Below are 15,579 nucleotides of genomic sequence, written 5' to 3'. Positions count from 1 at the left end.
AGGATTTATTCATCTTGCATAAATAAAACTATGTGCCCTTTGATCAAAATGTCCCATTTCCCCCTCCCTCCACCGCCCTGGTAACCACCATTCTACTCTCTGCCTCTATGAGTTTGACTTTTTGAGATTTCTGACGTGAGTAGTATATTATTCAACAGTTAAAAAAAAAAAAAAAAAAGAAGGAAATGCTGCCATTTGCTACAACACGGATGAACTTGGAGGACGTCATGCTAAGTGAAGTAAACCGGACACAGGAGGACAGATCTACCCTGATTTTACAGCACTGCCCACAGCACACCTGCACTTTGTGGTTATTTCGTTAACCTGCATCTTCCCTGCCCCGCCACCCAGGCAGGGACGCCCTGAGGGTGAGGGCTACCTCTGGGTTTGCTGGCTCCAAATCCCCAATTCCTGACATGTAGTAGTTAACTCAGTAAATATCTGTTGTTCCCTCTTTCTGGAGGGAAATTTGGCAATTTTATAGTAGAAGCCATAACATGTTCATATACTCGGACTTAACTTCACTATTAGGATTTTATTCCAATGAAATAATTCAGAGCAACAAAGATTTCTAAGTATGTATGTTCTCCCAACTGTTGGTTAAATTGGCAAAATAAAATCACTTTTTTGAGACAACCTGAACATCCAACAATAGGATATGGGTTAGATAATTTGTAGTCCATCCATACAAAGGAATACTTAAAGTCAGGTCTAGAAGAATACTGAATGAGATGGAAAAGTGCCTGCCTATAGCGTTAGGAGGAATAAAAAAAGCTTAGAAAATTATTATAATGGCAGCCCCAATTTTGTATAAATACACACACTGGTCCCATTAGAACAGCCAGCCTTGATTAGGGGTCACTGAGCAAAGCGGGATAAGGAGTGGAGGGCTCAGATCACAAATATTGACCCTTAGGTTTTGCTTCCATCCACAGAATTGGAAACACAATTTCCAAATCTGCACACACTAGTGTCTAGAGAAACAGTTCTGCTTGTACATTCCAGGCAGCCCACTGCAACCCCAAAGCATTTCCCGTCCCTGCTTTAACTCTGCCCCCAACCTGGGTCGTTGCTAGGCAACCCACAGCCTCCCAGCATCTCTCATAAGCTTGCCGGTCCCCTGCCTGCTTAACGTCTACCCTTGAGACCTCAGCCTGAGAGGGTGACTCAGCTCCACCAAGCAGCGTGTGCACGCATCTGTGCTTGTGTGTGTGTGGTGTGTGTGCTCATATGTGCATGTGATGGTGCGTGCGCATGCGTGTGTGCGCATGCCTGTGCATGGTATGTTTGTGTGCCCGTATGTGTGTGCCTGTGTCCGAGAGGAGGTGTAACCATTAAACAGACCCCAGCTTACACCAGAGCACAGACCTGGAAGGCAGTGGAGTCTCGGCGACATCAGCCATCAAGCTGAAGTCCCTGGCAGGTAGAGCAGCCACGGGGATCCGAGGGGCCTCTAAGAGAAGGACCCCAAAACCACAGTTCCAAACAGTGCTACCCACTAAGCCCAGACTGTGGTCTCTGGGAGAGCTTCTCTTGAGAGAGTTTGCAGCGAACCCTGGGGCTCCAAGGGGTCCCTCTACCCTCACCTTCCGCAGCCACAGCATCTGGCTGCAGAGGCTGCAGACCTGGGACTCAGCACACCTCACTCTAGCAGGTGCAGTTCAAAGCTCCTGTTTTTCCCCCGGGTCTTTTCAAGCACCCCCATTCCTCCTGCTGCTCAGGCGAAGGTCCTAGAAGGTGCCCTGGCCCCTGCTTCCACCTAGGGCCCATGCCATCAGCTCTAACTGTAAACTAGACCTTGAACTGGCCCACCACATCCCATCTGCTCCCACCTCCATCACCTCACCAAGGTGACTTGTACCCATTCCCACTCATTCCCTGATCTTCCTCCAGGCTGAGCTTCATGAAGAATACAACAAATCATGCCATTCCCCTGCCTGTGTGCCTCCATGGCTTCCCTTGGTCTGAGCAGAAAACCCCTAGTTTACAGACTATTGTGTCAGCTGACCCCACTGAGCTCTCCAACCTTATCTACTGTCCTCCCAGCTGGGCCAACCATCCTGGCCTTATTTCTGTTCCTCAAACTGAGAGGTGAGTCTTCTGCCTACAGCATAGGGGCTCAGCAAATACAGCATCCACTGGAAGCGCATTGGTCCCTTGGCACCATCCACAGCATCCCCTCTTTGCAGCATAGGGCCCCTCCTGGGTTTCAGCAGCCTTTGACCCCTGGGCAGAGCTAACTAGCTGACCATAAGCACGGCGTCAGAAGGAGCCAAGTCCATTTCCAGGGGAGTGGCTTCCCTTGCACATAGAAGGTCTGCACACCGCAGACCCTCAGGAAATCCTCGATGGATAGTGGAAGGGTGCTGGTGTGTCCCCAGGGGCCGGCCCCGCAGGGACGCAGCCCACCCAGAGAGGCAGCAGCGCGGTACCTGAGCTGGCCCCCTCATCCTCCTGGCCCCGGCGGCTCGGCCCAGATGTCATGCGCTCGATGATCTGCCGCAGGTGGTGCTTGAAGGTGGCTGTGTTCAGCTCCTCGTACTCGCAGCCCAGGGCCTCTGCCGCGTGGCTGGCCGACTCGAAATGCATGAACTGCTTCCGGCCCACTGTGCGGGGGACAGAGCAGGAGGAGGGTGGTGAGGTCCTGGGTGGGTGGTGGGCGGGCGTCCAAGAACACCTCGGAGAATCTCGTCACCTCCCACCCTCAGCAAGAGCCTGAACGACTGCCCAGGCCTGGGCCCCCAGCTGATGGCCCCGGGCAGGAGACGCTTTCCCAAGAGACATGTTTGTCCCATTTCCCTGTCATCTGCATTCCTCACTTTCCCAAAGCAATTAAAAATACCATGGGGAACACTCTAAACGTGGGACTGGGGAATGGTAAGACTTACCCACCCACATATCCACTTACCTATCCATCGACCACCCCTGCCACCCACTGACCTAGCCACTCAGCTACCCACCCAGCCACATATCCAAAAATCTAACCACCCTCCCCTTTATTCAATACATATTTCTGGAGCTCTACTATGGGACAGGCACTGTGTCAGCCTCTGGGAAATCGGTGATGAGCAAGACAGACAAAGTGTCTGCCCTCACGGAGCTTACAGTCTTTGAGAGAGGGAGACAATAAACAAGTAAGCAATTAAATATTTCAGGTGATGAAATTATAAAGTTATTTTTTCCCTCTAAGGAGAAAATAAAACAGGGTGATGGGGTCAAGAGAAACTGAAGAGTGGCTATGGATGCATGGTGGTCAGAGGCGGCTCTGTATGAGGATGTGATAGGTGGACTGGGGGTATGAAAGATGAGAAGGAGCTGGCCACACAAAGAACCAGGGAAGCGCTTTAGAGGCAGAAGGAGGAGGTGGTGCAAAGGCCCTGAGGCAGGAATGAGCATGATGTGTTAGGGAAGTGCCAAGAAGGTCAGCGTGGCTGGGATGTAAGCGGGGAGGGGAGTAACCAGACAAGGTTGGAGAAGCAGTGGGGAACCTCTCTATGGACTATTATAATGCCACTTAATATCAGCCACAAAGACCGTACAACATGGTCAATTCTTATTTTCAAAATGTTAAATGGACTAGAAAATCACACCACAGTATGACATCAATTGTGTAAATCACTCTAAACTGCTATAAAGACAAATAACGAAAAGGAAATATATCCAAATACGAACAATCAGAGGGTAGGGGAATTTTTTATTTTCCAAACTTTCTGCAGTGGTTCTGCACTAACTTTGTAATCCAAATTTTAAAAAATAATGACTTGCTAAAGCAAACACTAGTTCCATCCTTAAGTAATTTTCTCCCAATTCCTATCTTCCCATAAATGTGTTTCCTTCTTTGAAATAAGAATCACAGCTGCCAACAGAGATTTCTCAATCCATCAGAAAGAGATCTTAAGGGCCCAATTCTTCAAACAGACATCTTAAAGAATCTAGATGCCTGGTTTAAGAAAAATGTGGAAATTTGGAAAAAGACTTTACCTGGGGCCTTGACAATACCCAGGACGAAGGAGCTCTGGCCACTGCTTATCGAGGTCCTCCTACATGCCAGTTATTCTGCACTGACTATCTCAAGAACAGCACTTTATTACCTCCATTTTAGAGACTGAATCTCAGCTTTACCAGAGAGGTTACATGGCTAGTAAAAACGTCCTGCCACTTTAATTAAAAAAAAATTTTTTTTTCTTTTTTGGCTGCATTGGGTCTTTGTTGCTGCGTGCGGGCTTTCTCTAGTTGCGGTGAGCGGGGCCTACTCTTCATTGCGGTGCTCGGACTTCTCATTGCAGTGGCTTCTCTTGTTGCGGAGCATGGGCTCTAGGCGCATGGGCTTCAGGAGTTGCAGCGTGTGGGTTCGGTAGTTGCGGCACGCGGGCCCTAGAGCATGCAGGCTTCAGCAGTTGCGGCGTGTGTGCTCAGCAGTTGCAGCACCTGGGCCCTAGAGTGCATGGGCTTCAGTAGTTGTGGCTCACAGGCTCAGTTGTTGTGGCTCGCGGGCTCTAGAGCGCAGGCTTAGTAGTTGTGGGGCATGGGCTTAGTTGCTCTGCGGCATGTGGGATCCTCCCGGACCAGGGATCGAACCCATGTCCCCTGCATTGGCAGGCGGATTCTTAACCTCTGAGCCACAGCAAAGTCCCTGCCACTTTAAAAAATGGTGAAGAAGGTAACAACGATGGTGGTGATGACGTGGTGATGATAGTGGAGGTGATGGTGGAGATAAGATGACGGTGATGATGACAGTGGTGATGGTGGTGATAGCAGTTACCGCTCAGTGACCCCATTTTATTCAACATGTCATCTTTGTTCAGCTCATGGCTTTTGGAGTCAGAAAGTCTGTCTTGGAGTTCCAGGGGTGACACAGAAAAAAACTCAATACATGCAAGTTGTAATTACTTATTATTATTACTATTACTGAATCTTCACAAAAGTCCTCAAAAGCAGTATTATTCCCATTTTACAGATGAGAAAACTGATTCGGAAAAGTCACCAGAAATCAGACTAAGTGGAAGAACTATTTCCCCAAAATCAATCCTTGCAATGTCACCTTTAGGAAATTTGTCAAATCCTTGTGTCCCTAAATAGGACTTTCTTTTAAATGGACTCACTAATCTTTTTCACTTACGTAAATACCTTGTGAAAGGAAATGTTATAGCACTAACTTAAACAAGAATCCACTTGTTGAAGGAGGTCATTGAGAGGATATGACCACCAGGTGACCTGCGAGATGGCCCTGGGCAATTGGAAGCTCCTCAGCCCTTCCCCTGCCCTTGGAATATACATCCAGCCCCTCCCCCACTCCCACGGTGGCAGCTGTTACAAGGACACAGCCTTGAGAGAGCGGGGTGTTACTGAGACCATCCAGAAGGTCTCCGTGACTGAGCCCAGTTCCAGCCTCTATAAACTTTAAGACTCTGGCGGGCAGGGGTGGAGACCTACCCTTCTTGCAGCATCCAAGACAAGCCTTGTATGTCAGTTCCCTTGCATATTACCTGCCACCCGCCAACCTGGAGTGGCTGCCTCTTCCTTCAGTCTCTCCCTGCCCTCCACCACAGTGGGGGCCAGTTTCTGAACCAACACTGTGATCACTTGTCACAGATAGAAAATAGAAATAAATACAATACGTGTACAGAAATACCATTAGATTCTAATTAGATACAGTTACCTGGGAGTCCGAGGTCTGCTTTCTCTTTGTTGAAAAAGGGAGATTAGCAAGTATTACAGAGAGGAGTTAAAGGCTACTAGCCCTGAATAAGATTCCTTCTTCCTGTGATGGGGTTGAAAGTGAATTAAACAGGAGATGACTGTCTAGGTGGGCAACGTCCTGCCCCTCTCCTGCCCCATCATCTCCACTGCCACCCTCTGAAACAGTCTGCCACACTCTGCCCACAGTGACCTATAGCCTCGCTGAGCTGGGGAGAGCTCATGAAGGGGCTCAGCAATGGTTGTTTCTGAAAAGAGGAGAAGGATATGGACTGGGCAGGACTCTCTAGGTCCCGCCTGACTTAAGGGGCATATTTCCAAGTGCTGAGCAGCATCCCGCTGGTGAAACCCAGGAGGCACATGGGAGCTCTGCCAGGAAAATGTATTTCTGCTTCCAGCTCCCGAAGGCTGGCCAGGCACCAAATCCAACCCCATGGGCCCCTCTGTCTTCGTCCAGACCTGGGTGGAGGCCACGCCTTCTCAGTGGAGGCTGAGAACCCTGGGGCAGCACCTGCGGTGAGGAGAAAGGGGACTGGACAGCAACACAGGCACCGGAGCAGACAGGGTCTGGGTCCCATTCCCGTCATTCCCAGCTGTCAGCCCTTGGACCAGTCTCACAGCCTTTTTGAACCTCAGTTTCTTCATCTGCAAAACTGAGTCACAAAACCTCAAACACCTCTTCGCTGGGCTGCAAGGACTGGGCGAGATGGTGGCACGTGAGGCTCTGAGCAGAGCACCTGGCCCTGAGAAGGTGCTGGACAAATTTGAATTCCCTCCTCCACCTGCAAAACCAAAGAGGGCACCATTCACCCCAACCCGGACTGCCCCATCCTGGGGCTGCAGGGACTCCTCCACAAGATCTGTCTGGTGCTTCACCGAGAGCATGTGTGGAAGGGATAGTGAACTGGTGAACTCCGGATGCCGGTCACGCCCAGGGACTCTGAGCCCACCGAGGTCGTTTCTCCTCCAAGGAAAGGCGGACACACGCTGGTCTCAGCACTTCCCGCCAACCTACCCAAAGCTGGGGACAGAGCTATCCTCGGAATGCCACCGAGGTTGGAGATGCCAGTATACAGAGGGCTCCAGCCCCCGTGAAGCCATCACCAAACGAGCGAGGACAGCCACCAAGCAGGGAGCGTGTGCCGTGTGCCAGGCACTGTGCTAGCACTTCCCCCGCCTCATCGCTTTCCTCTTCTAAGCCCCTGAGATCATTCAGATATGGAACGGAGTAGGTCAGGTCTCATTTCCTGTCCAAGGTGGTTCCAGGAGTGAGGGACAGAGGGGGATTCCCACCCTCCCGTGCTGATGTCACACCGTGTGCAGCCGCCCGCTGTTCTGTACCAGCAGAGGTCCGTGTGGTCACTGCTCTGGCCTAAGAGCGCTGGCACGAGGAAGCGTTCAATAAACATTAATATGGTGAGTGATGAAATGAAACAAGGAGTCAACGACGAAATGAACATTTCTCACTGATGGCCAGCCCTGCCCGAAGTGGCAGATCTCCGAGACTTGGGAGCGAGAAACACTGTGTTTCCCTCTCCCCCGCAAACCAGCCCATCTGAACCTCAGAGCTGCCTTCTCTAACAGGAAAGATCAGACAGAAGATAAAACAAAAGGGAGAGAGGCAGAGAGACACAGAGAGGGAGAGGCCACGAGCCAGAGATGGAAACAGACAGACAGGACCAAAAAAATCTTGGAGGGGAGGGTCTGTGGATTTTTCCCCGCCTCGTAGCCCACCCCGTAGGGGATTCACACACTCTATCGGGATGCTTTCCTGCCGTATAGCAGGAGGCGAGGAGGCTGTGCCCAGAATGATCCCAACGCCAAATGCAGAGATCACTTCAGGCATGTTCATTTGGCTGCAGCCATTCTGCCGGTCACGGGTGGGAAACAGAACCCCGTGGCAGGCGGGCCCGGGACTCGGCTCTGCGATGGTGATGGGCTTTCACGCGCACCATCTCGGAATCCTCTGCCTCTTCTTCTGCAAACATCACACGAGGACACGTGACGGTGACCCGCAGGAAATGCTCCCTGGTGCCCCACCCGTCACCCACCCTCTGTCTCACCCATCCAAGAAAAAGAATCAGAGTGCAAACGCCCCACAGTATTACAAAGGCGGCCTTAACATCACAGCATCAGACAGCAGCACCTACAGTACCCCTTCCCGGGGCCAGGCACTGGGCATGAGCACTGGACACCGCTGCCTCAGTTAACCCTCCCTGCAGCCCTACGAGGTCAATGCTAGTATCGCCCCTTGACTTATGAGAACACTGAGCCGCAGAGAGGGTGACCTTCCAAGGTCATGCACCTGGTAAGTGGCAGAGGCAGCATTTGAACTCAAGCCTTCTCACTCCAGCTCTCAGTATGCTAACCACGGGCCTGTGCAGAGGCGCTTTCTCTCATAAGGGGGTACTGTTCTGAAACCAGAGTCTAAGGTGAAATATCAAGTACCCTTAAAATTACCCTTGAGGATCTCCTAAATTGCCCATAACGTACAGTACTGTAGCATGTTTCCCTAAGTCCAACACTGCCAGCTTCCCCTCCAGTGGAACACCAAAGGAAATGGGTCGCTTGCCTTTAGGGCCCATGACATACGAAAAAATATGTATCTGTAACCACTGGCCTCACATTTGCCTTTGCATGGCTGGATTTACATAAATACAATGCATGTCTGATAGGACCGCCCACCCTTGAAACAGTTCTATATTAAAGAACTACTTGCAAATACCAGCTCTATTATTGTGCTCAGTGACAAATGGCCCATGCATCTCACCACGGCCTGGAGGATGCACACCTGGACACGTCTACACGGGGCGGGGAGGATGCTTGTATGACCTTGGCTGATCTCCCAACTGCCTTGCGAGGTCTGCAGGCTGAATACTGTTAGGCCTGATTTATAGTAGAGGCCACCAAGACCCAGCAAGGGATACCGCCCTGCCCTGAGTCACACAGCTGGTAAACAGCTGAGCGAGAACCTGAGCCTAGGTTCCCAGACCCCCAGGTCACGGCATGGGGTTAAGGGCGGCTCTGATACTCCCAACATCCCATACACGCGGGCTGTAGGTCAGGTCAAAAGGAAACGGGGGCAGACTTCAGAAGGCAACATGGTAGGTGGACCAGAGCAGAGCTGTTGCTGCCCCACAGTGTGCCCCTGGGGCTTCCTGTACTCCCTACAGCTGGGGGCCTTCCCTCGTACTGGCATTTGCTGAAGCACAGGACATGGGCGGATGTGGCACGGAGTTAACATTCCCAGCCTTCGAGCAGTGACAAAGATAAGGCCCTCTGAGCGCGATAACTTGGGTGTGTGCTCTACGCTGGCTCCCAGAGGTCCCTAGTGGGAGGAGCCCCAGTTGCTCACAGCCTGGTTTTGGTGACACTTTTTCTTTTTTTGCGGTACGCGGGCCTCTCACTGCTGTGGCCTCTCCCGTTGTGGAGCACAGGCTCCGGACGCGCAGGCTCAGCGGCCATGGCTCACGGGCCCAGCCACTCCGCGGCATGTGGGATCTTCCCGGACCGGGGCACGAACCCGCGTTCCCTGCCATCGGCAGGCGGACTCTCAACCACTGTGCCACCAGGGAAGCCCCAGTGACACTCTTTTTGGCTGCCTTTCTTCCCTACTTCCCTTCCTCACGCCCCTCCCAGTACTTCCTGGGATCTCCTCCCACATGCAAGTCTATCCCTTGAACCCTTGTCTCAGCAGCTGCACCCATTTAAAGTGCCAAGGCTCAGAGAGGGCCTCAGAAGGTTCTCTGAAAGGGAGCCAAGTTCTCGGCACGCTGCTCTGTTGTGTGTGCGCCTTTGTCTATCATTCAGAAGCCATCTGCACATCTGAGGTGAGGCCTGGCCCCAGCCAATGTGCTACCAAGGGCAGGGCTGAGTCAGAAACTCCTCGGGTGGCCAAAGGGATATGGAGCGGGGCACAGAAGCCACACGGCTGGGGCTCAGAGTTTCCCAAAGGGGCTCCTCATAGCGGTTGTTCCATGGAACGTTCATCAGTGTCACTGGGGAAAAATGAATTCTGTATTATACCAATTTGGTCATTGCTTTGGTGAAACAAATTTCTTAACTTTGGGCCATCTCAGAGCCTTTAAAGTATATCATATGATGCCCCAAGAAGGGGATGTTCTGTTCCGACTTACTTGGCCTTGGAATGCTTTTATAGAGTATCTTGATCTAATGTCCCAGGAGACACCGGTTTAGGAAATACTGGCTTAGCTGAGAGAGCCCTCGATTAACCAGGTGACTGCGGGCAAACTGCTTTACCTGAGTCACTTGCCCAAGATCACTCTGTGGTAAGAGGCAGGAAGGGATTTGAAAAGAAGAATGAATAAAGGAGAAACGAGAAAAAGAAGAAAAGGAAGGAGTAAGGGAAAGTTATAGAACTGTAGTTTCTGAGCTGCTCAGACAGGTTTTTCCCTTTATGCTCAATACAAAAAAAAAACGAGAAAGAGGAAAAAATAACATGACCGTTCTCCCCTCATGCACCGTGAGTTCAACTGCTATCAATTACTATGACCTCCTGCATTTATTAATAACCAAGTTATTTCTCCTTCCAACAATAGCCATGCTGCTGCTGAACTACTGAATGTTATGTGACTTATTTATAACGCCGGCACACCCGGTTCACATTTCCTCACACAGAGGTTTACAGTTCGGAGGCCTGTGAAGGAGGAGGCCACCTGCAGGGAACAGATAAGCCTAAAAGGCTGTGGGTGCTACGAGAAAAGGCAGCGCTCCAGAAACAGACTGCGCAGGTTCAAATCCCACCTCCGCTGCCAAAAGCCAGGTGATGCTGGGGAAACCATGTCACCTCTTTGAGCCTCAGTTTCCTCCCCTGTAAAATGGGAATCCACCCCATGGAGTCCTTGCGAAGCGTCAGCGTGGTTCCAGGTGCAGATTGCTTAGCACAGGATCTGCTGGATAAACGTCTAGAATTATGATCACACTCTGAGAATTCTGCTCAGGGACGTCAGGTCAAGTTCAATTGTTGGGATCCTGGAAAATGGGACTGTCTTAAAGGCCAAAACTTTGAGTCTCTTCCTGCCTCTTAGGGCTCCCGCCTGTTCCTGCTGTTCCCGGGTGCCACGCAGCCCTGCAAACCTGAACAGACCTTAGAGAAAGTCACCTGTCCATCTGCAGTCAGCGCACCCCGTAAGGCCTGGCCAACAAGCCGTCAATAGATCGCTGCTCAGTCACTCATAGTCCAACATGAATCACTGCTCACGCCCTATCAGCTGGAAAGACAACACGTGGACCAGCCCTGATGCTCTAGTGTTCTGGATAAAGAGGGCTTGCTGGACAAATCAGCTGGGGCAGCATCCAGTTAAACCAACCAAAATGGGCTGCTTCCCTGCAGGCTGCTCTAATCTTGAGTATGCCAATGTGCATTGGGAGTTGACAGGAGAAGGGGAGCATGGGTAGGGGTCTCCTGGACTGATCTGATCAAGAGGCTTAAGGGGAAAGGCGTGGCATCTTTGGGATGTTGGGCAGTTGTGGGAAGAACCAGAGGCCGGGCATCCAAAGGCAGTTTCCACCTGGCTGCAAGATCTCAAACAGGAAATCTCACCTCTCTGAGCCTCAGTTTCCACATCTGTACAATGGGATGGCTCCTCTCCCAATGGGTCATTATTAGGATGAAACAAGACACTGGGTGTGAAACTGCCTGGGAGTGTCCCCGGAGCAGGTAATCCGACCTGAGAAGCAGAGTCACCAGGGAGACCTCAGTCAAAGGCGCCACTCATCACCTGGGGGAACTGCAGGAGCAAAGGCTCAGGGGTGGGACCAACAGCCGGTGAGTGACCTGTGTGAGGTCACACAGCTAGTGAGGCAGAAGCCAGGATTAAACCTGGCTCTGGCTGGCCCCCAGTCCAACGCTCTTTCCATATTCAAGGGTCCCTCACCAAGGCAGACTGAGCAGGGGTCCCCCTCAACTTATCACACTGTCTCCTTTGAAGCTGGGGCCCAAGGGAAGCCCACGAACAACAGCTGGTGTCTCCGGAGTACTCACCGCATGCCTGGCCCTGTGCTAAGCACTTAATCTCATCAGTGCAAGAACCATATGAAAAGGTATGATTACTAATTCCCCATTTATTGATGACACTGTGGACCATCCGGCAGAACGCGGCATGAAGAACAGGAAGAAAGGCTTCAAAGACAGAACTCCTCGGTCCCAAATTGAGCTCCTCCCCTTCCTGAGTCCAGGACCTTAGATAACTGCCTTTATCTCTCTGAGCCTCCACTGACACATCCATAAGATGGGTATAACCCACCATATAGGGTTACAAGGATTAAACGGAATAACCATGCACAGCACTTAAATCATGCCTGGCAGAGAGCAGATTCTCAGTAAACAGTCACAGTTACTAACCCCATCATTACCATCATCATCATTGCCGTCAGCAGTATTGTTATGCTCTGTCGCTGAAGGGTGAGACATGCATGTACGGTGAGGTCCTCACTGAGCCACAGCCTCCTGGAGTCTATGATAAGCAAGGCTAAAAGAGACGCCAGAGAGTGTCCATCCATCCCCACTGGGCAAGTCCCTTCCCCTCTCTGAGCCTCAGTTTCCTCATCTGTAAAATGGGGTAATGGTGCCTACTCCAGAGGAACACTGAGATGGCCAAAGCTCTTAGAATAGTACCTGCACCTTGTAAGCACTGGATAAATGTCAGCTGCTGTTATTACTTATGGGAAACAGAGGCCAGAAAGAGGAGAGGGGCTTTTGCAGGGCCACCCAGCAAGAGTGGCTAAGCCAACCTGAAGTCGGGTCTCTCGGGGGTTCCATCCTCCTCCCCCTGCCCTCCTGAAGCCTGGGGCTGCTGGCAGGGAAGCCTTCTAGCATCAGCCACTTCAGGGGTTTGTGGCTTTTTTTTTGTTTTTTGCTTTTTTTGCAGTACGCGGGCCTCTCACTGTCGTGGCCTCTCCTGCTGCGGAGCACAGGCTCCGGACACGCAGGCTCAGCGGCCATGGCTCACGGGCCTACCCCCTCCGCGGCATGTGGGATATTTCTGGACCGGGGCACGAACCCGTGTCCCCTGCATCGGCAGGCGGACTCCCAACCACTGCGCCACCAGGGAAGCCCGGTTTATGGCTTTTATAATATAAATGTTTACATCCCACAGCCGCCATTCCAGCTTAACAAATGAATTCAATATGCTTAGAAAATGCAGAATCAATCCTTGCCTGTGGCCCAGAATAGGCCCGGCTGTGGCAGCTGTCAGGCAGGGAGCCAAGCCACCAGCTGGGGGCCTGTGGGCACGGGAAGGCAGGCGGAGGACAGGGCCCAGGCGGGGACAAGCTTCGGGGGGGTGTGGTCTGCTCTAGGGACACATGGTAATCCTCTCTCAATTCTGCAGCACCGGTGCCAGGGATTGGCGCCTCGCAGACGGGGACACGGAGGCCCCAGGCCTTGCTCGGGCTACCACACCTCTGCTCACCGAGGCTCTTCTGTCTGGAGCATCCTCCCTGATTTCCACTCTGTTTGAGAGATTCGGTTCAAGGGTCCCAGGCCCTAGGACCCCTTGGGTGGGGCTGAACCCTCTGAACTTTGGATGTCTCCTGCCTAGAATTTTCTCCTGGCGTCTCCAACGGGCCTGTCTGGGTCTCCCTCCCTTGATCAGATGGAAATCTTATCTTGGAATGTAAGAATGGCGTTGCCGAGGGCCTACCACCCAACAGGCATAGAGGAGAAGAAGAAAAGGAAGAAAGGAGGGAGAGGAGACAGAGGAAGGAGAGCAGTAAGGGGGGAGCGGAGGGGGAAGAGGGCGAGTGGGGGAGGAGGAAAAGGATGAAGAAAAGGAGGCCACGGGGCGGAGGGGGGCGGGGGGGGATGGAGCAGCATGAATGCAGCCATGGCCCAGGTGTTCAGAGACCCAGACTCCAGTCCCACATCCCCCCCGGGCTTGTGAGGCTGCAGTGAGCCGACCCCTGTGAATACAGGCAGGGGAATCGAGCCCTGTCCATGGAAATGTTCAACCTCAAACATGCCCCGTGGTCCAGCAGGCCCAGGCCCAGGCCACCACGGCTCCAGAACGCTCACCCCTGCACCGCCTCTACATACAGGAACGTATGCCCACGTGGCGCTGTTTAGAACCCCCCAAAGCAGCAGGAGACTGCCCAAACGCTCATCAGCTGGAGAAGTGCGACATCGGCTGAGGCCCCCTCGCCAGGCAAGCCCTGCAGTTAGGGGAGAGAACAGGGGCGCTGCTGTGAGCCACGGGCAGAGAGGCCCCGGCAGGCGGAGGAGCAGAGCACGTGGAAATGGAGCCGGTGTGAACTTGTTTATAACAGCGACAGCCAGCCACCCCGTAGTGGTCACGTGCACAGGTGTAGCTCGTGCTCAGTCTAAAAGGCCTGAGGGTGAGGCCTACACTGGGGACGCAGTGACAGCCACGGCCACTCTGCTTTTGAGAGGGACTGCAGCCACGTCCGCAGCCACAACTGGGGGAAGGGGTCAGGGACTCGATGTGTTGCTGTTCCAGCTACTTATGAATCTATGATGATTCCAAATTTAAAAGTTTAAGAGGAAAAAAAAAAAGCCAGCCTGTTAGGGCAGTGGAACTAGCCTGGACCACACGGTCATGGTGAACACACGACATGACATGGCACACCTGTCAAATCCCAGAGAATGTACAACACCAAGGGCGAACCCCAAGGTAAACTGAGGACTTCGGTTAATAACTGTGTATCAGTATTGGCTCATCAGTTGTAATAAATGTCGCCTTTGCACCTTAACAACGGTCACCTTTAAGGTCAGCAGGATCAAGAGAGTGGGGGGGACCTGCTTTCGACACTCTGTGTTCGTCTGTATTGCTTCCATTTTTCATAGGAAGACAACTTTACAGTAATTATTTGTGCAGTTGTTTTAAAACAATAAGAAGAGTAAAACACTTCGCCAAGTGCTTGAATATACGGTGACTGCTTTGTGTTGACAGCATCACTGTCATACTCCCCGTGGCCTTCCGTGCTCAGCGTCTTATCCGGGCTTGGGAAGCATCAGGCCACCTCCTCCTATCCTCGGATGGACTCCCCTGGCTGCTAGATGTCGGGCGGGGTCCCAGCAGAAGGTAGGGGGCTGGGTCCCTGTCATCATTACAGTCGTCTCTTCTTCCTGCAGGCCCCTCGGCGCTCCCCGAGTTACGGTCCCATCCATTCAGGGACTGATGCCTTTATTAGGACAGGCGCGGAGTGGTGGCCGACTGGCAGCCTCCCTCTATCACTCCATTACAGGGCCCCCGCTGGGTTATACATGGGCCCGACTGCATAATATATTAGGCAATGGGTAGACTGGCAACAAGTAGACTGGAAAATTTAGTAACAGAAAAATAATTAAACCTCCCATCAGCCTTCAGAGCCAAAGGAAAGCGAAGCAACTGGGCCATCCAGGCAGATAACACATCCTTATGATTTTGGGTTCTGAACAGTACTGTCATTTTTACGGAGTAATGAGGGACAGCGGGCAGAGTGACAAAGAGGCTCAGACTTTCTAGGGAGGGTGTACATCTCTTACAGCTACGGGACCACAGGGACTGGAGAGGATTAAAGACCAGCCCGAGTCACCTTTGTAGACTCAAGCTTTGCCGGGCAAATGCCTGGATGGTGGGCAGGTTTTCCATTAACAATAATAATAGCAATAACAACAAGGGTGGCCAGGCTTTACACATTCAAACTGAATAACTTAAGCCTCCCAAGGACTGTTATCCCCATTCTACAGATGAGGACACTGAGCCTCAGAGGTGGAGAGAGTCACAGATCACGCAGGAGAACTGGGGTGAAACACAGGTCTGCCTGGCCCCAGAGCCCATGCTGTTAGCCTCGATTCCGAGCTCTCCTGCCTCGGTTCTGCTTAGCGGATGCCCTTCCAGGTGAGGGAACGGAGACTGGAGA

The 15,579-nt window shown here is 52.1% G+C and overlaps 1 protein-coding gene across 1 annotated transcript in view; it reads right to left on the bottom strand.

Moving 5' to 3' along the window:
- Positions 1–15,579, bottom strand: part of MYO18B (myosin XVIIIB) — a 236,926-nt gene that overhangs the window by 171,633 nt on the left and 49,714 nt on the right. Inside the window, exon 14 of the mRNA XM_024741392.1 lies at positions 2,433–2,606. Within this exon, the coding sequence (XP_024597160.1) occupies positions 2,433–2,606 (174 nt within the window). The remainder of the gene's footprint in view (positions 1–2,432; positions 2,607–15,579) is intronic.

This window comes from Neophocaena asiaeorientalis, unplaced genomic scaffold (genome assembly GCF_003031525.2).
Source record: "Neophocaena asiaeorientalis asiaeorientalis breed wild unplaced genomic scaffold, Neophocaena_asiaeorientalis_V1.1 scaffold648, whole genome shotgun sequence".
NCBI lineage: Eukaryota > Metazoa > Chordata > Mammalia > Artiodactyla > Phocoenidae > Neophocaena > Neophocaena asiaeorientalis.
Note: the sequence above shows the minus strand (reverse complement) of the source record. Positions and strands in the feature narration are given on the sequence as shown.